Source organism: Nicotiana tabacum, chromosome 2 (assembly GCF_000715075.1).
Source record: "Nicotiana tabacum cultivar K326 chromosome 2, ASM71507v2, whole genome shotgun sequence".
Classification (NCBI taxonomy): Eukaryota; Viridiplantae; Streptophyta; class Magnoliopsida; order Solanales; family Solanaceae; genus Nicotiana; species Nicotiana tabacum.
This window is the reverse complement of record NC_134081.1, coordinates 124,891,931-124,917,449: the sequence shown is the minus strand read 5'-3', so window position 1 is coordinate 124,917,449 and position 25,519 is coordinate 124,891,931. Positions and strand designations below refer to the sequence as shown.

General features: G+C 39.3%; 2 protein-coding genes across 2 annotated transcripts in view; both read left to right on the top strand.

Annotated features, from left to right (window-relative positions):
- The window catches only part of LOC107798038 (protein TIFY 10A-like), a 202,404-nt gene that overhangs the window by 149,786 nt on the left and 27,099 nt on the right, over positions 1-25,519 (top strand). The gene's annotated exons all lie outside the window — the stretch shown is intronic.
- Positions 18,588-24,888, top strand: LOC107798036 (putative polygalacturonase). The gene is made up of 5 exons (XM_016620961.2): positions 18,588-19,237; positions 22,801-22,921; positions 23,272-23,520; positions 23,832-23,985; positions 24,100-24,888. Exons 1-5 carry the CDS (start codon positions 18,797-18,799, stop codon positions 24,623-24,625), a joined length of 1,491 nt encoding a protein of 496 aa, XP_016476447.1. The 5' UTR covers positions 18,588-18,796; the 3' UTR covers positions 24,626-24,888.

The following is a 25,519-nucleotide window of genomic DNA, read 5'->3' as shown; positions in this document are numbered from 1 at the left end:
AGTCATACGGATGGATAACCGGGTGTCACGACTCAAAATTTCCTACCGACGGGACCGTGATGGTGTCTAACATTTTACTTGCTAGGCAAGCCAATGTTAAAGAATCATTAATCTAATTCCTTATTCCCATTCAGTAATTATCAATAATTAACTAAGATGAAATATAATAAGTGTGGAATATCATAAAACTGTATTAATTACTACCACCCGGATCTGGAGTCACAATTCACGAGCATTCTATAATTTACTACAAGTAATAGTCTGAAAGAAATACAACTGTCTGAATGAAAGAAACAGTAGAACAAAAAAGATAAACGGGGACTTCAAGGTCTGTGAACGCCGACAGATCTACCTTGAGTCTCCGGACAACGGACCAATAGCAAAATCTCGATCAACCCGAGACGGTATCAAAATCTGCACAGAAAGTGCAGAGTGCAGTATCAGTACAACCGACCCCATGTACTGGTAAGTATCAAGCCTAACCTCGACGAAGTAGTGACGAGGCTAAGGCAAGGGACCTACAAATCAACCGGTACAATTTAACAGTGTATATACAAACAACAGAAATGAAGAACTAAACAGGAATGTCGGGAGGGGAACATACTGAGGGGAATACAAGATAAAGAACTACAACAGAATGATCACCGGAGCAGTCAATATACCATGAATCAACAGGAATAGTGAATACAGTAAAGGAAAAATGCACGGCATCATCCTTTGTGCTTTTACTCTCAATCTCACCATAAAATTAAGAGAAACGGCACGGCATCACCCTTCGTGCATTAACTCTCATATCATGGCACAGTATCACCCTTCGTGCTTTTACACTTACAATATGGCACGACATCACCCTTCGTGCATTAACACTCACAATATGGCATGGCATCACCCTTCATGGATTAACACTCACAATATGGTACGATATCACCCTTCGTGCATTAACACTCACAATATGGCACTACATCACCATTCGTGCATTAACACTCTCCCTTACCATAATACAATGCATAAATAATAGCAGGGAGATAGAATAACAAGTACAAACCTTACTTCAACATTTGGCTCCACAATATAAATCTCAACTTTTAAATGAATACTACCAACAGAAAATCTGTAACCATGATAATGACGATCAATTTAACAACACTAGTATAAACATGTAGCAATTAGGCATAGGAAAGAGATAATATAAGAAAATGGAAGAAACATGGAATACAGGTAAATTGGCGGCGCATAAGTACTCGTTACCTCACATATACGCCGCTCTCATGAATTTCACTTAGCAAATAATCTAAGGTTCCTAGTTCCCTCAAGTCAGGGTTAGACACAATACTTACCTTGCTCTGAAGGCCACTTAATTCTCAATCACAGCTTTTCCTTTGGAATTCACCTCCAAACCACTCGTATCTATTCAAAAATGACTCAATAATATCAAATATTGCTAAAGAAATCAATTATATTGCATAAATTAAATTTCTCAAATTTTCCTCCAAAAATTCGAAAAATCGACCCCGGGCCTGCTTGGTCAAAACCCGAGGTTCGGACCAAAATCCATTTAACCATTCACCCCCGAGCCCGAATATATAATTAGTTTTGAAATCCGACCATAAATTGAGTCTAAATCCCCAAATTTTCGAAATTCCTAGTTTCTACCCTAACCCCTAATTCTACCATGAAAACTCTAGATTTTAGGTTGATAATTCAAGAAATATAAAGGGTAATTGAAAGAAAATGATTTAGAATCACTTACCAACACTTTGGGGAAGAAAATGACTCTTGAAAATTGCCTCTACCCGTTTGGTTCTTGAAAAATATTGAAAAAATGGCTTAAACCCATGTTTGATTCTGTTTTATGCACTGGGCAACAGTGTGCGTTTGCGAGGCCACTGTCGCTTTCGCGAAGGGTACTGGCTGCCAAGCCTTCACGTTCGCGAGACCCTGCTCGTGTTCGCAGTGGTTACTCCCACCTGGCCTTCGCGTTCGCGAGACATTGCTCGCGTTCGCGATGAAGGAACGTCCAACCCTCCCCCAGGTGTGCCTAACACTAAGCGTTCGCGAGGAGCTGGTCGCGTTCGCGAAGAAGAAAACTTCAGCTGCCCAGTTTACTCTTCGCGTTCGCGAGAGTACCTTCGCGAACGCGAAGAAGGACCTGCCAGAACACCTGCTGCAGCAAAATACCAGATTTTCAAAATCCAAAACATCCTGTGGCCTACCCGAAACTCACCCGAGCCATCGGGGCTCCAACTAAACATGCACACAAGTCTAAAAATATCATACGAACTTTTTCGCGCGATCAAATCGCCAAAATAACACCTAGAACTATGAATTTAGCACCAAATCAAATAAAATTCTCAAGAACACTTTTAAAATTCTTATCTTCTCATCTGGACGTCTGAATCACGTTAAATCAACTCCGTTTCTCACCAAATTTCACAGACAAGTCTTAAATATCATAACGAACCTGTACTGGGCTCCAGAACCAAAATATGGATCCGGTACTAACAATGCCAAACATCAATCAATTCTTAAAAATAAATAATTTCCAGACTTTTAATTTTCATCAGAAATTCATAACTCAAGCTAGGGACCTCCGAATTCGATTTCGGGCATATGCCAGGTCCCATAATTTGATACGGACCCACCGGGGCCGTTTACCAAAAATGTTGACCGAATTAAAAAAAATCAACTTTTTAAGGCATAAATTCTTATTTTCATCAATTTTTAACATAAAAACTTTTCGAAAACCTGCCCGGACTGCGCACGCAAATTGAAGAGGGTAAAAATGAGATTTTTAAGGCTTAAGAGCACAGATTCGAGTTCCAAAATATAAGATGACCTTTCGGGTCATCACACCGAGTCTATGAAATAAGATATAGAAATATTCGTAAATTCAACAAAGTACCGAGCGAAGAACTTCAGTATACCTATAGATGCCCAGAGGGACATCTTATCAAGCTCTGTATATATTTACAAAGTGAGGGCTAGAGATTGGCTAAAAATTGGAGGAAAAAGGAGAGAAAAGTCGCATAGACGCACTTATAAAGTCAGAGTCGTACATGCTGCATGATAAAAGGTAGCAACAGTTACAAGATTGAAAAGATTCCGACCACAAGTCATGGTGTGAGAAAGAGGCCTAAAGGGGAAATGCCCTGGCCTTAAGATTTATTCACAGAACAGTTGCCTAGATGGCAAGGAGAGTACTAAAGTATTCAAAAGACATAAGTTACGAAATTGATAAGTGCATCAGTCAACATTCGAGGACGAATGTTACAAAGAGGGGAATGAAGTTACACTCCATATTTTTGTACGTGAGAGTACGCCATAAATAAATTGATGAAAGCTCGGAAATGAGATGTCACATCCCCCAATTTTGTACGTTAAAAGTTTCGTCGTAAGTTAATCGACGTAAGCTCGGGAATGAGATTATTTTGAGGTTATAAGTATTATGCTATTTCGAACAAGTGGTAAGTAAAATCGTGAAGGTGAAAAGGTAAGAAAATCGAAGAAAATAAGTTTCGTCGAAGTTTGACGTTTTTGGATAAAATACGGTCCAAGCTATAATATCCGATATTTATGGACTTGTGCCCTACAAGGTACCACATGACGCTATAGTAATATGGTTAATGTAATGACCCAACCGGTCATTTTAGCTTTTAGAACCCCGTTCCCTAAAATAAAACTTTCCGTAGGTGCTTGTAATGATTTATGACTTGCGGGAATGGTTGGTTCGGGATTTGGAAGTGTTTGAGGTGAAACCGGAATACTTGGTTCCTTAAGTTGGCCTTAAAGTGCTAAGTTTGACTTCGGTCAACATTTTGAGAAAATGACCCCGGAATAGAATTTTGATGATTCCAACAGCTCCGTATGGTGATTTTGGACTTAGGAGCATGATCGAAATTTTATTTGGAAGTCCATAGTGAAATTAGGCTTGAAATGGCTAAAATAGAAATTTAAAGTTTAAAAGTTTGACCGGGGAGTTGACTTTTTGATACCGGAGTCGGAATCCAGTTCCGAAAATATTTTCATAGCTCCATTATGTAATTTATGACTTGTGTGTAAAATTTGAGGTCAATCGGAGTTGATTTGATGGGTTCCGACATCGAATGTAGAAGTTGAAAATTCTAAGTTTCATTAAGCTTGAATTGGGGTATGATTCATGGTTTTAGCGTTGTTTGATGTGATTTAGAGGTTCGACTAAGTTCGTATGATATTTTAGGACTTGTTGGTATATTTGGTTGAGGTCCCGAGGGCCTTGGTTGAGTTTCGGATGGTTAACGGATCAAAAATTTGAGTTAAAAAGCTGCTGCAATTTTTCCTCTTCTGTTGGATATTCTGGGCTGTGATCGAGCCCAGATATTGAGCCAGATATCGAGCCCAGGGTTGACGAGGTACAGGCTCGAGCTAGTATATCGAAGCCATGATCGAAGGTCCAACTCGAGGGCCATGATCAAAGGCAAGGCTCGAGGGCCAGGATCGAGACCCAAGATCGAGGGTCACAATCGAAGGCTCAAGCTCGATGCCATGATTGAGGCTATGATCGAAGGCCCAACCTCGATACCCTGATCGAATCCATGACCGAGGTCCAGGCTCGAGCTTGTAATCGAAGTCACGATCGAAGGCAAGGCTCGAGGGCATGATCGAAGGTATGGCTCGAGGGCTAGGATCGAGACCCAAGCTCGATGCCCTGATCGAAGGCACAACCTCGATGCCCTGATCAAAGGCACATGTTCAATGCCGCGATCGAGGCCCAGTTCGAGGACCAGTTCCGAAGGCTGCTGGGCAGTTTTATAAAAAGAGGGCATTCGTCCCATTTGCCATTTTTGACGAACTTAAGCTTGAGCAGAGACGACTTTTGGCAGATTTTCAAGGGAAAAACATTGGGGTAAGTGATTCTAGCTCGGATTTGGTCTACATATACAAGTGTATCATTGTTTTTCACAATTTAATTAGTGTTTTAAGATTTGAGATTTGAAAAAGTTTAGAAATCTCATAAAAACAAAATTTTGAGATTTCGGTATCGATTCGGAGTCAGATTTGAGTGAAACTGGTAGGTTGGACTCATAATTGAATGGGTTATCAGATTTCATAACTTTTGTCGGATTCCGAGATGTGGGCCCCGCGGGCGAAATTTTAATTAATTTCGGGATTTTTATTAAAAATATAGTATTTTCTTATAGAATTTATTTCCTATAAGTTGTTTAGTGATTGTATCGAATTATTTTGGCTAGATTCGAGCCAGACAGAGTTGGATAATCGTGGAAAAGGCAAAATTGTGGATTAAATTGGAGCAAGACGAGGTAAGTCTCTTGTCTAATCTTGTGAGGGGGAAATTACCTCATAGGTGATTAAAATTAAATAATTGTTGCTAATTGTGGGGGGCTACGTTCGCACGAGGTGACGAGAGTCCGTGCATAGCTAATATTAATGCTAAAGTCCGGGTATTTTAGGACTCAAAGCATGCCTTACTTGTGTAAATTGTATTCTTTGAATTATTTATATTAATTGATATCTATATGAATATATTGTGAATTGTTAGATAAAGATATTAAAGGATGGAAATCTCATAGGCTTGATTGTCTGTTTAAATCTATTAATTGTTAAAAGAAATTGTACTCCTCCCAAATTCATCTTATAATGAATATACTCTCCTTCCGGAGGCACATAAGAAAAATGTCCTCCTTTCTTGTGGAGCGGGCCGAACGCCTCGGCAGGATAGATGCATCTATGGATTGCGCCGCACGTCCCTCGGCAGTGTACACGACACTCTGGATCGGGTCGTACGTCCTCGACAGAAATCGTGCTTAATAATAATATTTACACGATACTTTAATAATTTATTTCAGCTTGTGAAGCTAATTAGTAAATTGGAAAAATCTTTGGAATTTAATGAATTATTATTCTTGTTTGTTAAAGAATTAATTGTTACTCCTCTAAATGAGTTTTAATTGATAAATTGGAATTTATTTGAATTGAAGGAATTTACTTAATATATTGAGAATTGATATATTTGAAGGAATTTGATTATTTTCGCTGATTAAATAAATTATTGTAAATACTGCAAATCATGCTGATTTAAATATCCTACTTTTATTTTAATTATTATTGACCTATAGTGAGTGTCAAGGTCGGTCATCTCGTCTCTACCACTTCGAGATTAGGCTTGATACTTACTGGGTACACGTTGTTTACGTACTCATACTACACTTGCTGCACTTTTTGTGCAGGATCTGAGACAGGTACTGGTGGAGGACCTATCATCACATACCCACGTCATCCCGAGGCATAGTGGTGAGCTGCCTTTCTGCGCCGTTCTGCAGCTACCAGTGTCTCTTCTGATATTTATATTCTGTCTATTTCATTTCAGACAGTATTTGGAGTTTTGTATAATCTACTAGATGCTCATGCACTTGTGACACCGGGTCTTGGCACACACATTGGTAGAAATTGGTATTTTATTATCTTCTTGGAATAAAAGTTTAACCAATGTATGTTTGACTTATTAGTTGGCTTGCCTAGCTGTAGTGTTGGGCGCCATCACGACCTATAGGTGAAATTGGGTTGTGATAACATGGTATCAGAGCCATAGGTTCACGTAGGTCTCACAAGTTATGAGTAGACCTAATAGAGTCTTGCGGATCGGTACGGAGACGTCTGTACTTATCTTCGAGAGGCTATATGGTGTTAGGATACTACCTTTCTTCGTATTCCATCGTGCAATTGATATAGTACTAAATATCCTTCTCTTATTCTCTCACATATGGTGAGAACACGCTCTAATAAGATTCCAGACCAGGGAAGAGCTACTCCCCCAGTTGCTAGAGGCCGAGGCAGAGGCCGAGAGAGGGCTCCAGCCCGTAGTAGAGGGCGAGGACGTCCCAGGACTATTCTGGTTATGCCTCCAGTGGATCCAGCAGAGAATCCCATTATTGAGGAGCAGGGTGAGGTGCCTGTGGCAGAGCCAGCTCTGGTGGACTTCACATCTGCACCTGGATTTTAGGATGTCATGGGTCGTATGCTGCGATCCATGGACAATATGACTCAGGCCGGTTTATTTCCGGCAGACCCAGCTACATCTCAGGCGGGCGGGGGAGCACAGACCCCTACCGCGCAGGCTCATGGACAGACAGCTGCTGTATATCAGACCCAGGGTGCACTACTCGTGGGTGGAGTCCAGCCAGTGGCAGCAGCTACACCTGAGCCAAGGCCAGCTGTAGCCGCCGATCCTCAGAAACTATTGGACAGATGGACTAGACTACATCCTCCTGTCTTCGAGGGTGAGCGACATGAGCATCCACAGGATTTCATTGATCGTTGCAAGGATAGACTGTACAACATAAGGATATTGGAATCCCATGGGGTTGATTTCGCTACTTTTCAGCTAGAGGGTAGAGCCCATAGATGGTGGAAGTCTTATGCTCTTGGCAGACCAGCAGATTCTCCTCCCATGACTTAGGACAGGTTCACCTGTATCTTCTTGGACAGGTATATTCCACCCTCCCAGAGGGAAGAGTTGCGGTTTCAGTTTGAGCAGCTCCAGCAGGGTCAGATGTCAGTGACCGATTATGAGGCGAGGTTTTTTGAATTATCTCGCCATGCACTAATGTACTCCCTACTGAGGCGGAGAGAGTGCGAAGGTTTGTAGCCGGTTTACATACTGGTATTCAGGCTACTATGGCTCGAGAGGTTGAGATGGGTACTTCTTATGAGCGAGTTGTGGAGATAGCCCGGAGGATTGAGGGTGTACGTCAGCGGAGCCGAGAGCAGATTATGAGAGATAAGCGGTTCAGGTACTCTGGAGAGTTCAGAGGTGCTCCGTCCGGGGGCAGAGGTCAGTTCGTGAGGGGACAGTCCAGCAGACCCCCATATCCAGCACCACCACCTCCTCGAGGTGCTCCAGTGCGACCTTATCTCAATGCTATCCCAGAGAGTTCTTACCGCCCACTAGCTATTCAGGGTCCTCCCAGTGGGTATTCAGGTCCCCAGGGCCAAACACTTAGTCAGCAGCCCATCGCACCGAAGAGTTGTTACGAGTGCGGGGATCCCAGTCACATGCGGAGGTTTTGCCCCAGGCTTCGAGGTAGACCAGTACAACAGGGTCAGCAGCCTATACTTACCGGACCAGTTGCTCCACCAGTAGTCCGACCACCCAGAGGCGGAGGACAGGTGGGTAGGGGCCGTCCTAGAGGTGGAGGTCAGCCAGGCGGAGGCCAGACAGTTGGCGCTCCAGCTCGGTTCTATGCTTTTCCGGCTAGACCAGATGTAGAGGCCTCAGATGCCGTGATTACAGGTATTATTCCTGTTTGTGGCAAAGATGCCTCAGTATTATTCGATCCAGGATCTACGTATTCATATGTGTCATCTCTATTTGCTCCATTCCTGGGTGTTTCTCGTAAGTCCTTGAGTACTCCTGTTTATGTGTCCACTCCTGTGGGAGATTCTGTTGTCGTGAACCGGATCTACCGATCATGTATTATTACATTCTGTGGTTATGAAACTAGAGCAGATCTCCTATTGCTTGAGATGACCGATTTTGAAATTATTCTGGGTATGGACTGGTTATCTCCATATCATGTTATTCTAGATTGTCATGCCAAGACTGTTACCTTGGCTATTCCAGCATTGCCTAAGCTAGAGTGGAAGGGTTCGCCTGTTAATTCATTTAATCGAGTTATTTCTTTTATAAAGGCTCAACACATGGTTGAGAAGGGTTGTTTGGCTTATCTAGCCTATGTTCGGGATACTACTGCAGAGACTCCTGCTATTGATTCAGTGCCTGTAGTTCGGGAGTTCCCCGATGTATTCCCGTCAGATCTTCCAGGTATGCCACCTGATCGTGATATTGATTTCTGTATTGACTTGGCTTCAGATACCCAGCCTATATCTATCCCACCATATCGCATGGCTCCGAAAGAATTGAAAGAATTGAAAGAACAGCTTGAAGATTTACTAGCCAAGGGTTTTGTCAGACCGAATGTATCACCTTGGGGTGCACCAATATTATTTGTGAAAAAGAAGGATGGAACAATGCGGATGTGTATTGATTATCGCGAATTGAACAAAGTCACTATTAAGAACAAGTACCCGTTTCCGCGTATTGATGATCTATTTGACCAGTTGCAGGGTGCTAGGGTATTCTCTAAGATCGACTTGAGGTCGGGGTACCATCAGTTGAAGATTCGGGATTCGGATATTCCGAAGACTGCTTTCCGTACTAGATATGGTCATTATGAGTTTCTGGTAATGTCTTTTGGTTTAACTAATGCCCGGCAGCGTTTATGGATCTGATGAACAGGGTATTCATGCCATATATTGATTTGTTTGTCATTGTCTTTATTGATGACATATTAATCTATTCGCGCAGTAAGGAGGAACATGAGCAACATATGAGATTAGTGCTTCAGACATTGCGGGAACAAAAACTATATGCTAAGTTCTCTAAATGTGAGTTCTGGCTTGAGTCTGTAGCATTTTTGGGACATATTGTATCGGGCGAAGGTATTAAAGTTGATCCCAAAAAGATTGAGGCAGTTCATAATTGGCATCGTCCCACTTCGGCGACTGAGATCAGGAGTTTTCTGGGTTTGGCAGGTTATTATCGTCGGTTCATGGAAGGTTTTTTTCATCTATTGCAGCACTTTTGACCAAATTAACCCAGAAGGGTGCTCCATTCCGATGGTCCGATGATTGTGAGGTAAGCTTTCAGAAGCTCAAGACATCATTGACTACAACACCAGTGTTAGTGTTGCCTTCCGGTTCGGGGATGTATACAGTGTATTACGACGCTTCGCGCGTTGGCTTGGGTTATGTATTGATGCAGGAAGGGCAAGTTATTGCATATGCTTCACGTCAGCTGAAGCCCCACGAAAAGAATTATCCGGTACATGATTTGGAGTTAGCTGCGATTGTTTACGCTCTTAAGATTTGGAGGCATTATCTTTATGGGGTGTCTTGTGAAGTTTACAATGATCATCGCAGTTTGCAGCATTTGTTCAAGCAGAGGGACCTAAATTTGAGACAGCGCAGATGGCTGGAGTTACTAAAAGATTATGATATTACTATCTTGTATCATCCGGGCAAAGCAAATGTGGTTGCAGATGCCTTGAGCAGAAAGGCGGAGAGTATGGGTAGTTTGGCTTTCATTTCAGCAGAGGAAAGGCCATTAGCCTCAGATATTCAGTCCTTGGCTAACAGACTTGTGAGGCTGGACATTTCAGAGCCCAGCCGAGTTCTTGCATGTGTTGTGGCCCAATCTTCACTATTGGAGCAGATCAAGGCTCGCTAGTGTAATGACCCACACCTAATGGTTCTTCGTGAAATGGTACTACGATGTGATACCAAGGAAGTTACTATTAAAGCGGATGATGTTCTGCGACTCCAGGATCGTCTATGTATTCCTAATGTGGATGGGCTGAGGAAAAAGATCCTGGAAGAGGCACACAGTTCTCGATATTCTATTCATCCAGGTGCTACTAAGATGTATCGTGACTTGAGGCAATATTATTGGTGGCGACGAATGAAAAAGGACATAGTTGAGTATGTAGCTCGGTGTCTAAATTGCCAGCAAGTTAAATATGAGCACCAGAGGCCAGGTGGCCTACTCCAGCAGATGACCATACCAGAGTGGAAATAGGAACGAATTACTATGGATTTTGTAGTTGGGTTGCCGCGGACCTTGAGGAAGTTTGATGCAGTTTGGGTGATTGTTGACAGGTTGACCAAGTCGGCACATTTTATTCCTGTTGTGACTACGTATACTTCAGAGAGTTTGGCCCAGATTTATATTCAGGAGATAGTTCGGTTGCACGGTGTGCCAATTTCCATCATATCAGATAGAGGCCCTCAGTTTACTTCACATTTCTGGAGAGTAGTACAGAGTGAGTTGGGGACCCATGTAAAGCTCAGCACAGCCTTTCATCCGCAGACCGATGGACAGTCAGAGAGGACAATTCAGATTTTGGAGGATATGCTCAGGGCATGTATGATTGACTTTGGAGATCAGTGGGATCATTTCCTGCCTTTGGCCGAGTTTGCTTATAATAACAATTACCAATCCAGCATCGAGATGGCTCCATTTGAGGCTTTATATGGTCGGCGATGTCGTTCACCTATCGGATGGATTGATCCAGGTGAGGCTAAGTTATATGGTATTGATTTGGTAATGGATGCCTTGGAAAAGGTAAAGTTGATTCAGGAGCGACTTCGTACAGCACAGTCTAGACAAAATAGTTACGCGGATCAGAAAGCGTGTGATATATCATTTATGGTAGGTGAAAAAGTTCTCTTGAAGGTTTCGCCAATGAAGGGAGTTATGAGATTCGGGAAGAAGGGCAAGTTGAGCCCAAGGTTTATAGGCCCATTTGAGGTGTTGAAACGGGTTGGGGAGGTTGCTTATGAGCTTGCCTTGCCTCCCAGCCTATCAGGAGTTCATCCGATTTTTCACGTATCTATGCTCCGGAAGTATCATGCCGACCTATCACATGTGTTAGACTTCAGCACAGTTCAGTTAGATAATAGCTTGGGTTATGAAGAGGAGCCAATTGCCATTGTTGATAAACAGGTTCGCCAGTTGAGATCCAAGAGGATTTCTGCAGTAAAAGTCCAGTGGAGAGGCCAACCAGTCGAAGAAGCGACTTGGGAGACCGAGGAAAACATGCGGAGCAGATATCCAGACTTATTCAGCACTTCAGGTATAATTCTAAACCCGTTCGAGGACGAACATTTATTTAAGAGGTGGAGAATATAATGACCCAACCGGTCATTTTAACTTTTAGAATCCCATTCCCTAAAATAAAACTTTCCGTAGGTACTTGTAATGATTTATGACTTGCGGGGATGGTTGGTTCGGGATTTGAAAGTGTTTGAGGTGAAACCGGAACACTTGGTTCCTTAAGTTGGCCTTAAAGTGCTAAGTTTGACTTCGGTCAACATTTTGAGAAAACGACCTCGGAATAAAATTTTGATGATTCCAACAGCTCCGTATGGTGATTTTGAACTTAGGAGCGTGATCGGAATTTTATTTGGAAGTCCATAGTGAAATTAGACTTGAAATGGCTAAAATAGGAATTTAAAGTTTGAAAGTTTGACCGGGGAGTTGACTTTTTGATACCGGAGTCGGAATCCAGTTCCGAAAATTTTTATAGTTCCATTATGTAATTTATGACTTGTGTGTAAAATTTGAGGTCAATCGGAATTGATTTGATGGGTTCCGACATTGAATGTAGAAGTTGAAAATTCTAAATTTCATTAAGCTTGAATTGGGGTATGATTCATGGTTTTAGCGTTGTTTGATGTGATTTAGAGGTTCGACTAAGTTCGTATGATGTTTTAGGACTTGTTGGTATATTTGGTTGAGGTCCCGAGGGCCTTGGGTGAGTTTCAGATGGTTAACGGATCAAAAATTTGAGTTAAAAAGCTGCTGCAATTTTTCCTCTTCTGTTGGACATTCTGGGCTGTGATCGAGCCCAGATATCGAGCCCAGATATTGAGCCAGATATCGAGCCCAGGGTTGAAGAGGTACAGGCTCGAGCTAGTGTATTGAAGCCATGATCGAAGGTCCAACTCGAGGGCCATGATCGAAGGCAAGGCTCGAGGGCCAGGATCGAGACCCAAGATCGAGGGTCACAATCGAAGGCTCAAGCTTGATGCCATGATTGAGGCTATGATCGAAGGCCCAACCTCGATACCCTGATCGAGGCCATGACCGAGGTCCAGGCTCAAGCTTGTGATCGAAGTCGCGATCGAAGACAAGGCTCGAGGGCATGATCGAAGGTATGGCTCGAGGGCTAGGATCGAGACCCAAGCTCGATGCCCTGATGGAAGGCATATGCTCGATGCCGCGATCGAGGCCCAGTTCGAGGACCAGTTCCGAAGGCTGCTGGGCAGTTTTATAAAAAGAGGGCATTCGTCCCATTTGCCATTTTTGACGAACTTAAGCTTGAGCAGAGACAACTTTTGGCAGATTTTCAAGGGAAAAACATTGGGTTAAGTGATTCTAACTCGGATTTGGTCTACATATACAAGTGTATCATTGCTTTTCACAATTTAATTAGGGAGAAACGAAATTTTGAGATTTCGGTATCGATTCGGAATTGAGTAAAACTGGTATGGTTGGACTCGTAATTGAATGGGTTGTCAGATTTCATAACTTTCGCCGTATTCCGAGATGTGGGCCCCGCTGGCGAATGTTTAATTAATTTCGGGATTTTTATTAAAAATGTAGTATTTTCTTATAGATTTTATTTCCTATAATTTTTAGTGATTGTATCGAATTATTTTGGCTAGATTCGAGCCAGACAGAGTTGGATAATCGTGGAAAAGGCAAAATTGTGGATTAAATTAGAGCAAGACGAGGTAAGTCTCTTGTCTAATCTTGTGAGGGGGAAATTACCTCATAGGTGATTAAAATTAAATAATTGTTGCTAATTGTGGGGGGGCTACGTACGCACGGAGTGGCGAGAGTCCGTGCGTAGCTAATATTAATGCTAAAGTCCGGGTAGTTTAGGACTCAAAGCATGCCTTACTTGTGTAAATTGTATTCTTTGAATTATTTATATTAATTGATATCTATATGAATATATTGTGAATTGTTAGATAAAGATATTAAAGGATGGAAATCTCATAGGCTTGATTGTCTGTTTAAATCTATTAATTGTTAAAAGAAATTGTACTCCTCCCAAATTCATCTTATAATGAATATACTCTCCTTCCGGAGGCACATAAGAAAAATGTCCTCCTTTCTTGTGGAGCGGGCCGAACGCCTCGGCAGGATAGATGCATCTATGGATCGTGCCGCACGTCCCTCGGCAGTGTACGCGACACTCTGGATCGGGTCGTATGTCCTCGACATAAATCGTGCTTAATAATAATAATAATTACACGATGCTTTAATAATTTATTTCAGCTTGTGAAGCTAATTAGTAAATTGGAAAATCTTTGGAATTTAATAAATTATTATTCTTGCTTGTTAAGGAATTAATTGTTACTCCTGTAAATGAGATTTAATTGATAAATTAGAATTTATTTGAATTGAGAGAATTTAATTAATATATTGAGAATTGATACATTTGAAGGAATTTGATTATTTCCGCTGATTAAATAAATTATTGTAAATTCTGTAAATCATGCTGATTTAAATATCCTAGTTTTATTTTAATTATTATTGACCTATAGTGAGTGTCAAGGTCGGCCATCTCGTCTCTACCACTTCGAGATTAGGCTTGATACTTACTGGGTACACGTTGTTTACGTACTCATACTACACTTGCTGTACTTTTTGTGCAGGATCTGAGACAGGTACTGGTGGAGGACCTATCATCACATACCCACATCATCCTGAGGCATAGTGGTGAGCTGCCTTTCTGCGCCGTTCTGCAGCTACCAGTGTCTCTTTTGATATTTATATTCTGTCTATTTTATTTCAGACAGTATTTGGAGTTTTGTATAATCTACTAGATGCTCATGCACTTGTGACATCGGGTCTTGGCACACACATTGGTAGAAATTAGTATTTTATTATCTTCTTGGAATAAAAGTTTAACCAATGTATGTTTGACTTATTAGTTGGCTTGCCTAGCTGTAGTGTTAGGCGCCATCATGACCTATAGGTGAAATTGGGTCGTGACATATAAGGTGTGCTAAAAGTAAATAGTATTTTAAGTAATTTGAGATAATTTTTAATTATGTGGATAATTAGGTTACTTAATGATTTTGATGGGATAATTAACTAAGAAATTAAAGTCTTTGGATAAAGTTTAAGGGCCCCAACGTGGCAGCCAAGAAACTTGGTTAAATATGACTCTTAAGTCATAAAGTAATGTGGCACCTTTAGAGAATTATATGGATTAGTCATCTTATCATGTGGGGCCCACCTAAAGATTAAATAACCTTTCTAATTCACAATTGAATTGCTTATCTCTTAAGAACAAGCTTCAGCAAGGTCCATGAATTGCAATGGCAATGTGAGTATTTCAAAACATTTCATACGAAGACCATTTTATATTATATAGCATGGGATTTTGCAATTTTAAGGAGTACGGTGCAATCGTTCTCAAGAATATCATACGAATTTTTCCCTACTTCGATCCGTCGTTAAGTGTTTTATTACAAAAGACGTGTGTTAGAGGGATCGTCAAGAGAATCGGCTTAGGTATGTTAAGGTTGTCCCTTCTTTCTTTTGGCATGATCTATACGACAGAAACGAAACGAGCAAATGCACAATTTCATAAATGACTCTATTTATAGAAATACTAGAGATGCTTATGTTCTTGATTCTCCATGTGTAATATTATTCTATCATCTGTTCATGGGCCTTAGAAAATACGTAAGTTGATAAAGTTTATTTTATGATATTAATCAAAGGCATAATGGTCTAATGACACTCCGAAAGATTTTATTGACGTAATTCTCATGCATTGCATTCATTTACATTGACCCATGATCAGATGGCGTTATATACGCGTATATATGTATATATATGTATATGGGATATAGGAAAAGGTTACGGCGTTATATACGCACCACCACCTGATCAGCTGGTATACGTTGATGATTTGTCCACAGTGGCCGAGATGATATGATGGGATGCCCTCAGAGGCTTGATGATATTATGAACGTATATACCCATGCATGGTATGACATTTATACGCATATGCATGACATTATAATTTTAAATGATTCACAGGGATATTCAGATATACACGTTGAGTCTTTTACTCCATGTTTCTCTAATGTTTATTGTTTACTGATTTTCATTCCTTACATACTCGGTACATTATTTGTACTGACGTCCCTTTTGCCTGGGGACGCTGCGTTTCATGCCCGCAGGTCCCGATAGATAGGTCGAGAGTCCTCCAAGTAGGCTATCAGCTCAGCGAAAGATGTTGGTGCGCTCCATTTGCTCCAGAGTTGCTTATTTGGTCAGTATAATTAGGACATGTATTGATTGGTATGGCGGGTCTCAGTCCCGACCTTTATGATACTTATGTACTCTTAGAGGCTTGTAGACAGATGTGATGTATACAGATACTTGTATAACCTTGTCGGCCTATGTTTTGAGTTTACAAATGATCATATTGGCCTTATAGGCCCGTATGTCACATGTGTAAGTTTGTATATCAGGTTGGGTCGTCTTATATGGAGTACTCCCCCATGTTCATTCGGATTAGCCCATGATGGCACGTTTGGCCCATTTGCCAATGAAAGTACGATAAGAATGATATGCTATATTGGTACTCGGTTGAGTAAGGTATCGGGTGCCCGTCGCGGCCCATAAGTTTGGGTCGTGCCAATTTTGATATACAAAGAAGGAAAATAAATTCTTGATATACACAAGGAATGAAAACAAACTTGTGATATCCATTTTGGTATACACATATTGATGTGTTATACACCGCGACATATAAATAATATAATTATTTTTATGTGATATATATACATTGATATAGAGACAACAATAAATTTTAAACAACTATATTTATAATTTTATATTTTAGATAAACAAAGAATGAAAATAAAATTTTAATATACATTTTGATATACACAAAGAAGTAAAAATAAAGTTTATTGGCTACTTTGTGCCAAGATTTATAAGTGGGGCTTTTTTCGGTTAATTATGTGAGTACTTTATCATACCATGCCAAAACCCCAATTAACATCTATAAACAAGCGATTTTTACACGAATAGCCAACTATATTACTATTTATTTTTCCTATCCAATGTACATGGATTATACATAGTTATATACATATTATTCATGAATTATTCCTATATTATACATTCATCGGCTATTTTAAATTTAAGTGGTTGGGTGGACGACTATTTAGGTTAATTCTTCTGGATTTAGAATGCAAACACTCCCGATTAACAAAATAAGTCGCGATCAGCTAGTGACGAAATTAAGAATTTTGTCAAGAGTGTTCAAATTTGAAAGAAGTAAAAAAAATTTCCGACAAATTAAAGGGTATTCAATATATATTATATACCTCTAAAACGTAATATTTTACCTATATATACAATGTAAATTTTTGACTAAAGATGGTCAATTGACCACCCTTGTGACCAAGTGGCGAAGCCACTGCGATCGGCACTAATTAACTACTAACTTGATTCTAACAACGCCATAAATAAACTTACTGGTGTTGTTCAACAACCTTGTATTATATTGCAAGTACATGTCAATTGACTAGTTCAACTATTTTAATTCTTATTATTCATTATTGCTTACCGAAATTTAAGTTTTATTCACGCTAAGATGCATCCTGTTACGAAATCGACAGCTTAATTTATAATTTGAGATCCATACTTAATACTGGATATTAAATTCAGTTTTAGACAACCTTAATTTGTTGGTAGATTAACCATGCTTTTCTACTAATATATAAAGCTTCCTTACACGTTACAATAGCCTTGGCTCATTTAGTTCTATATATTTAAGTCAAATGAGAAACCAACATTAAAGTTAGAAACTTCCCCTTTGGAAAACAAAATGAAAAGGAATAATAAAGAAAAATATTCGTTCTGTATTTATTTATGTTAGATCGGTTGTTAGTTAGAACACATCTTTGAGTTAATTAATATTAATTTGAACATAACATGTCTAATGTCATTAAATAGATTATGTTCCATAATGGAAACAACAAATTATGCTACGTGGGGCGGGACGAGTTGAAATTTTTGCGGATTTATGCGTGTTTGTCCCCGCAACCGCCCCGCCCCGTCACGTTTGTCATCCCTAGTTCCACATGCTAGTTGACACATATTTACCATGGATTCATAATTTACTCCATAAGAACAATGAAATACTCATTACAGTCTAATAATAAATAAATATAAAGATTTACTCCAACAGACATGATTATGAATTTAGCATCTATACACACTATCATGTCACTTAAAAAGTAATTATATAAAATTATCCATAATAAATGAAATTAGTAATCTTAAAATAAGACAGTTGACGTATTAAACAATTTAAATTTACTAATGTGAAATTCTTTTTTAACTAAGGCCGGAGCCGGCTAAGGTTTCATCGAACCCAATAATTTTTTGTTCAAACTCTATTCTTTTCTTACAAAATCTACTGAATATATACAAATTATGAGCTTTCTTGTGTAGTTTATATGGAAGGCGAAGAAGGCATCCGGCCTCCTTCCGGGGGGGCCCGAGCCATCAGTGAGATACCACTCTGGAGGGGCTAGAATTCTAACCTTGTGTCAGGACCTACGGGCCAAGGGACAGTCTCAGGTAGACAGTTTCTATGGGGTGTAGGCCTCCCAAAAGGTAACGGAGGCGTGCAAAGGTTTCCTCGGGCCGGACGGAGATTGGCCCTCGAGTGCAAAGGCAGAAGGGAGCTTGACTGCAAGCATGATTATACATAAAAGATCCTTTGTTGGCTTTCTCTTTAGTCCTATATTGGAGATCTTCCTTAATTGATAACTTAGTAACTTAAAAGAACTATAATTTGGAACACACAAGTTATTTAAATTATAATATTAGGGCAAGTGTAAAGCCACATGGCAGTAGATAAGGCAAGGAGCACCAAAATGAACATGACACCAACTGTTTCATCAAACTAAATGAAATGAAATTAAAAGCCGCCTTCTTTGTATCTTAAAACATTGTTCTTCCTTTGAATCCACTTCATCACAATCTACCTAACCATCTCACTGATTCTGACCACTGCACTTCACCTTCCAAATCCTTTCCTTTTTTTCTGATATTTCAGTTAGCATTATTGTGTGTACTACTATATTTTCATGCACACAACATTACTCCCATTTCTAACTTAAATATTCAATAATGGTGGAGACTCTAACGCTAACGCCGTCGTCTTCATGGCGGTGGACTCAATTCCACCACCCACGTCGATTGATCCCTCCACTATTCTCCAACCAAAAAACCCTTTTCACTGCTCTTTGGATCGCCTTTATATTTTCTGTTTTATATTGGCAAAGGGATGTTACTACCGGACTCTTGTTTTTCCGGCGGGATTTTCCGGTACGGCAGATGCCTAAGCTCCGGCCGGTGGCGTTTAACTTAACGGACTTTGGTGGGGTTGGTGACGGCGTTACATTAAATACGGCAGCGTTTGAGAGGGCAGTCTTGGCTATTTCTAAACTTGGTAAGAAAGGTGGTGGGCAGCTTAATGTGCCACCTGGCTATTGGTTAACGGCGCCGTTTAATTTAACCAGTCATATGACTCTCTTCCTTGCTGAAGGTGCTGTTATATTGGGTATTGATGTAAGTATTATTCTTGATCTGTTAATGTTAAAAAGTTTGAACTTTGCATACTGAACTGTAAAAGTTAGCTTTTTTATTTACTTTTTCTTGTATTATTACTTCACTCTCATTTGGCTGCTGATTGTTTATAATTTCCTCTCTGAAGTTTTGCTTATAGTGATAGACTAGCTTGCTACACATGATTTGTATTATGGGGTTGTTGAGAACTGAGAGATGACATTGTATAACTGTGTATGATATATATAGTGAATGTGTATCATAATTTGTAAGATGTGTGGGTTAGGCACGTCACAGGTTTGAATCATGCCTTAGACAGAATATTTAAGTGGAGAAGGGTAGAGGGGCGGGCCCATCATCCGCCAAGTTCCAAACCATGGGCCGTGGCCCATTGGTGCTCTGCGATTTCTCGGTTGACAAAAGATGGTGAGGATTAGTGCAGTTTTTTTGTTTTGAGGTGTAGATGGAAAATTAGGATAAAGCTATTCTTAGTGGATTTGTGTGCGGACTCCTTCTCTAACGACATCAACCAAACACATGTAAAACATTGTTTGCTGATTACATTGAATTAGAACACTTATGATGCTTGATATGAACTCTAAGTTTCTAATTGTGGGTGTGCCAGCTGGCCCTCGGTGATTTCTCGGTTACCAAAAGAGTTTCTAGTTGTGGTATGCTTTCCACATTCATTGCTATGTACATCCTACGTTTGTATTTATATTCTTCAACTTTTGATTCTATTCTGTTTCCAATTCATTTTCAGTCCTTGTTGTGGTTGATAGGTAACTCTTACAGTCACAAATTCATGTTTCTTTGTCTCTAACTAAAACTACTAGCTTAAGAACAAAGGAAGATAACATACTTGAGATGCTGTTGAAGCTTAGACGGGTCAAAGGTTAAACTCTAGATTGGGGCTAATATCAGCAAATCTGAAGTTCAGTGATCAAAACCAAATGCAAATGGATTTTAATTTTTTTCATAAAGAAAATGCAAATGGAAAATAAAGCTGCAGACTCTTTTATTTATTGTAAAAGATGTCCAAAAACCCATAATCCTTAGCAAACCTGTATTTCTAAATTACCCATAACCGATTACATACTTGAAAGGAAGAAGGTGACTAATGAAAAGTCTTACAATTGGTTTAAATTTAAAGAAGAGTAGGGAATATCGCTTGGAAGTACTCTCTATCCTGTTACTTTCCTTAAAAAGGAACTATTCTCTAAATAGGAAAATCTTAATACATCCTCTATTTTAATTTTTTTTTATTTGTATTATTAGTGGTGCCTAGTCAGCTTGACACCTAGGCTATTCTACTGGGTACCTGTATCCTCCCACCAATACATATACCATGTAACTCTACCATTATAGTTTAGATAAATAGGAAGAAATCACCTAATTTTGTTTGCCTCTAGACTAGTAATATCATTATTTTATACAAATTCCGAATTTTCAAGTATTTAAATTCATTTGATAAATCAATTTTAAATTATGATATGGTGTTTTCTTACCTAACCTACTACCTTTTCAACTGCTCTCTGTGTCCCATTTTATGAGACACCACTTGACTATGCTGAAGTTTAACTATGCTGGAGTTTAAGATGATCATTTGGATTGTATATTACACAGTTAGTAGTGGCAAAAAATAAACACAATTGTTGAAAGTTCATTTAACAGGGAAAACATCACAATAAAGCTTAAATTTGTTTAGTTAAATGATTTTGATCCTTGCATCTTGTGAAAGTTGTACAAAATTATATTATCACTGAATGGTGTCAAGCATATTGAGTCACCTTCAGACAGAAAGGACAATGTAAATTAGAATAGAAAGGGTATTATTTGAACATTTTCAGCACAACTCAAATTAATCGAATCAAATGGGTTGACATATAATGGGACAGGGCAAGAATGAGGAGAAACATTCAATCTTGTAGTTGTTTTTAAAGAGATGAACTAATGTAACGGCTAAAGCTTCGAGTTAGAGATTGATAGCAATGACTATGTGTACATGCTCTCCTCATTCTTGCTCGAGTCCTAGATCACTTGATCTTGCTATCAAGCTAAGCTTTTGTTAACTACTTGTGACTGTTTCCAAAATAAGTGGATTAAGCGATCAAAGGAATCGAGTTTAGTTGCAGCTTTTGCCTACGGTGAGTATGTATTTTGACTCATCGGTGGTATATGGTGTGGTCTTTTCGTTGCTAAGTCTAAATTAAAAGGATTTGATAACGTCAATTTCTAGTTGATGCATGCGTGTGCCGCGCCGCCTCTATTCATTTCCTCGGGCCCCTCCAGTTATTGCTGCTGAAAATATTCAACTCCTGTTGGTAAGGAGGGGAGGGTTCTGAAGGAGGTTTAATTTTTGAACTAATTGGAAATTGTAGTTGGTGATGAAAGGTGTTTTTCATATCAATATATCATCGAGGTAAGGCATGCATCAGGTTGTTAGGCAGATAGCTTCTCAAGTATGTGCCCTTAGGCTTGACATTATGTGTCAATGTTATAGCAGAATGTACTTTTTCCAACTAAACTCACTATTGAGTCAAGTTCCCTGATCACTTTAACAGTTTATTTTTGTTTAGTTCTTGTTCTTTTTTTGTTTATTCGCGATTATTTGGATATTGGGATTATTGTGAGTGTATCTTTTTCTATTATTGTTTTAAAAAACAAACACAAAAGAAAACAGAGACAACTGCACAAGATTCCAAAACATCTTAAAGACAAATTGGCCTTAGCCCCTGCAAAATTGTTTTTCTGCCTCATTGACCTTCCTATAAGTTTGTCTATCTCGACCTTGATTATTTTTAGTACAGCGGAGATCCTTAGATACATCTATTTTACGAGGGAAAGATAGCATCAGTTTAAAGACTATTAAAAGGCAGGCAGCTATTTGCCTTTTTAACGCCATGGCTAATGCCTTTGGGTAAATCCGGCCTGTTTATGTCAACTCAATACACGGTTATGGAATGAGTTTATGGATCAGTACCCTTAGTTTGTTGTAGGAAAACTGAATGAGGTACTTGCAACCTAAGGTGACAGATCATATTGTTTCTTCAACACTGTTGTATACATACTAACCAAGAGATGTGCTAGAAACACATTGGTTTGGCCCACTATTTTACTTAATCCTATCTATTTATTGGTGCAATCTTAACAATGTTTTGTAGGGAGAATTCTATGTTAAAAAATGTGCTGAGCCTGCTTAGTTCAGTGTAGACTGCTGGCTTTCGTTTCCTCTCTAGAAGTGATATACCTACTTTCTCTATCCCAAATTACATGTCCAGCTTTTTATTTTGTCCATACCTGGGTAATATCTGCTTTCTTGGAAAGTATAATCCATGAGAAGTTTCTCAGATTAATGGCTATGCAAAGTTAAACAAAGGGATTCAAGTCCTAATGGATGAATTGCAACTACATGGTGGCATTTTCTGTTCTTTTACAATTAGTTTCATTTATTAGATGAGTAAAAATAGCCTGATAACTTTTTCATATATCTAATTTTATTTTTATTTAAATTGCTGAACTTATGATATTTCTGTATTTCTCTTTGTATCTCTGTTGCTTAACAGGATGAGAAGTACTGGCCTCTCATGCCTCCCTTGCCTTCATATGGATATGGGCGGGAGCATATTGGACCACGCTATGGAAGTTTAATCCATGGCCAAAATCTCAGAGATGTTGTAATCACAGGTTTGGGACTTGTTTCTGAATGTTTGTAACTATCATACTGACTCTGTAACTTAACCCAAAACAGCCACCTTGCAACGCAAAGTTCCTATAGTTTCAAGTTGTTGAACATAGTGATGTATTTCTATTTTAATATTTGTTATACTGTCATCATTATTATTGCTAGTGACTAAGTCCACTGCTGAGTATTGGAATGAAACGGGTTCCAGCAGTGAAATAAGATATGATGATACATGTACTTTACTCACTGCGTGCACTTACAGATTTTTGAAGAGTGAATTATTCTGAAATGTTTTCAGAAGTATGAAGCGAACCAAATTGATCTGATTATGTGTATGTATTCTTGGTAACAGGGCATAATGGTACCATTAACGGGCAAGGTCAAACATGGTGGAAGAAGTACAAGCAAAGGCTTCTTAACAACACCAGAGGGCCGCTGGTCCAGATTATGTGGTCTAGTGACATAGTGATCTCTAATATAACATTACGCGATTCTCCATTTTGGACGCTCCATCCATACGACTGCAAGAATGTAACAATCAAGAATGTCACAATTCTGGCACCCATCTTTCATGCTCCAAATACTGATGGCATAGATCCAGGTGAATAGAAAACCTTGAGCTAGTAACCACTTCTATAACTGAGGTTAAGGATCAGTCAGCGTTATAAGTGGGGTCAGCTGTGAATAATTATATTTTAGACTAAATCTTATTGATTTCTTGTGGAACTTTCTGATTAGTTAATCAAATCAATAATAACCAAGCTAAAATATCTGAAGCTAGTTTTGTTTAACCTGTTTTTTCAATTGATATTATTCTAAAAGACTTTGATACACTATATGCACTTCTTTATTGTTTACTTATTCCCCTCTTTCTCAGTGTAAGCTCTTGATATTTTAGTGTGGCGTGAACAGATTCATGTGAAGATATGTTGATTGAGAACTGTTACATCAGTGTTGGTGATGATGGCATTGCAATAAAGAGTGGTTGGGATCAGTATGGAATTTCGTATGGACGGCCTTCAAAAAATATAGTCATCCGAAATCTTGTAGTTCGTTCGATGGTCAGGTGAGGTCTCCATATAGGCTTGTGCACTTATATTTTTTTTCATGGTGCGGATGTTTCTGACAACAATTGCACCATTTACGTTATCACTCACTCCGGTTGAACAATATGTGGCAGTGCGGGCATATCGATAGGAAGTGAGATGTCCGGTGGGGTATCAAATGTCACTGTGGAAAACGTCCATGTCTGGAACTCAAGGCGTGCTGTTCGCATCAAAACAGCAGCTGGTAGAGGAGGATACGTACGACACATAGCATACAGGAATTTGACATTTGAAAATGTTAGGGTGGGGATTGTCATCAAAACAGATTACAATGAACATCCTGATGGGGAGTTTGATCCCAAAGCTGTACCAGTACTAGAGGACATAAGCTACGAGTCAATACACGGTGAGGGAGTTCGTGTGCCTGTTCGTATCCATGGAAATTCAGAAATTCCAGTGAAAAACATTACGTTCAGAGATATGTCGATTGGGATAACATACAAGAAGAAGCACATATTCCAGTGTGCTTATGTTCAAGGTCGTGTTATAGGTACTGTCTTCCCTGCCCCTTGTGAAAACCTTGACCTATACGACGAGCAAGGACATCTAATCCGACGTTCTGATTCTCAGAATGCATCGGACATAGATTACGACTTCTGAAACAGTTTCCAGGGCCAATTTTCCCAGTGGCCAACCATTGTTTTCTATGTCTATATTGAACAGTTCGAATGGAGAGGCGACGTGCTTACAACATTCTATGTTCAATCAACTATTTCTTGCCTAGTCATTTTCTAGATTTTCTTTTCCTATACCTGAAACTTTCCTTTTTCCCTTTCTTTGCACATAAAAAGAACGAATCCTTATGTATCCAAAATTCCAACAGTCATTCAGTTGTATGTAATGTGGTAAACAGCTTGAAGTTTTTGCACTGTTTCAATTTTTTATGCCTTAGATGAATTGCTTGGTATACAGGATGACAATGATTGAGTAAGCAGGGAGCAAATTGATTCTAAAATCATTGGCTGAAGTAGGATTTTTTCACCGAGGGGATTCAAAAAATAAAAAATAAGCACGTGAAAAAGCTAAGGGGTTTCAACATCTAATATTGTACATGAAAAAAATATTGACAGCGTAATTTTTGGCAAAGAGAGTTCGGCTGAACCTCCTTCCGTCCACCTAGCTCTGCCCTCGCCTAAAATGCGTTTTCTCATGGATTATGCATTTTATACTTAATTTAAATAGCAGCACATTTAACCACTTAAACTAAAAGGGTTAAATATGCTCTTTTACTATGAGAAAAGGATCAATTTTACCATTCGTTATACTATTCATACAAAATACTATTCCCCCTCCCCCAGTATTCAAATTATTCAAATATGCCCCTCTCCGAGACCGGGTATTATAAAGATAGACAAAAAAGAACATAATGACCATCCCTTCGAGCTATATATAAAATATATAGTGAAGAAAGGAGGCAAAAAATGACCGATTCGATGTGTAAAATTTTTGTATACCGGCTAGGAAAAGTAAATAGTGAGTTTAATCGCTATTTGT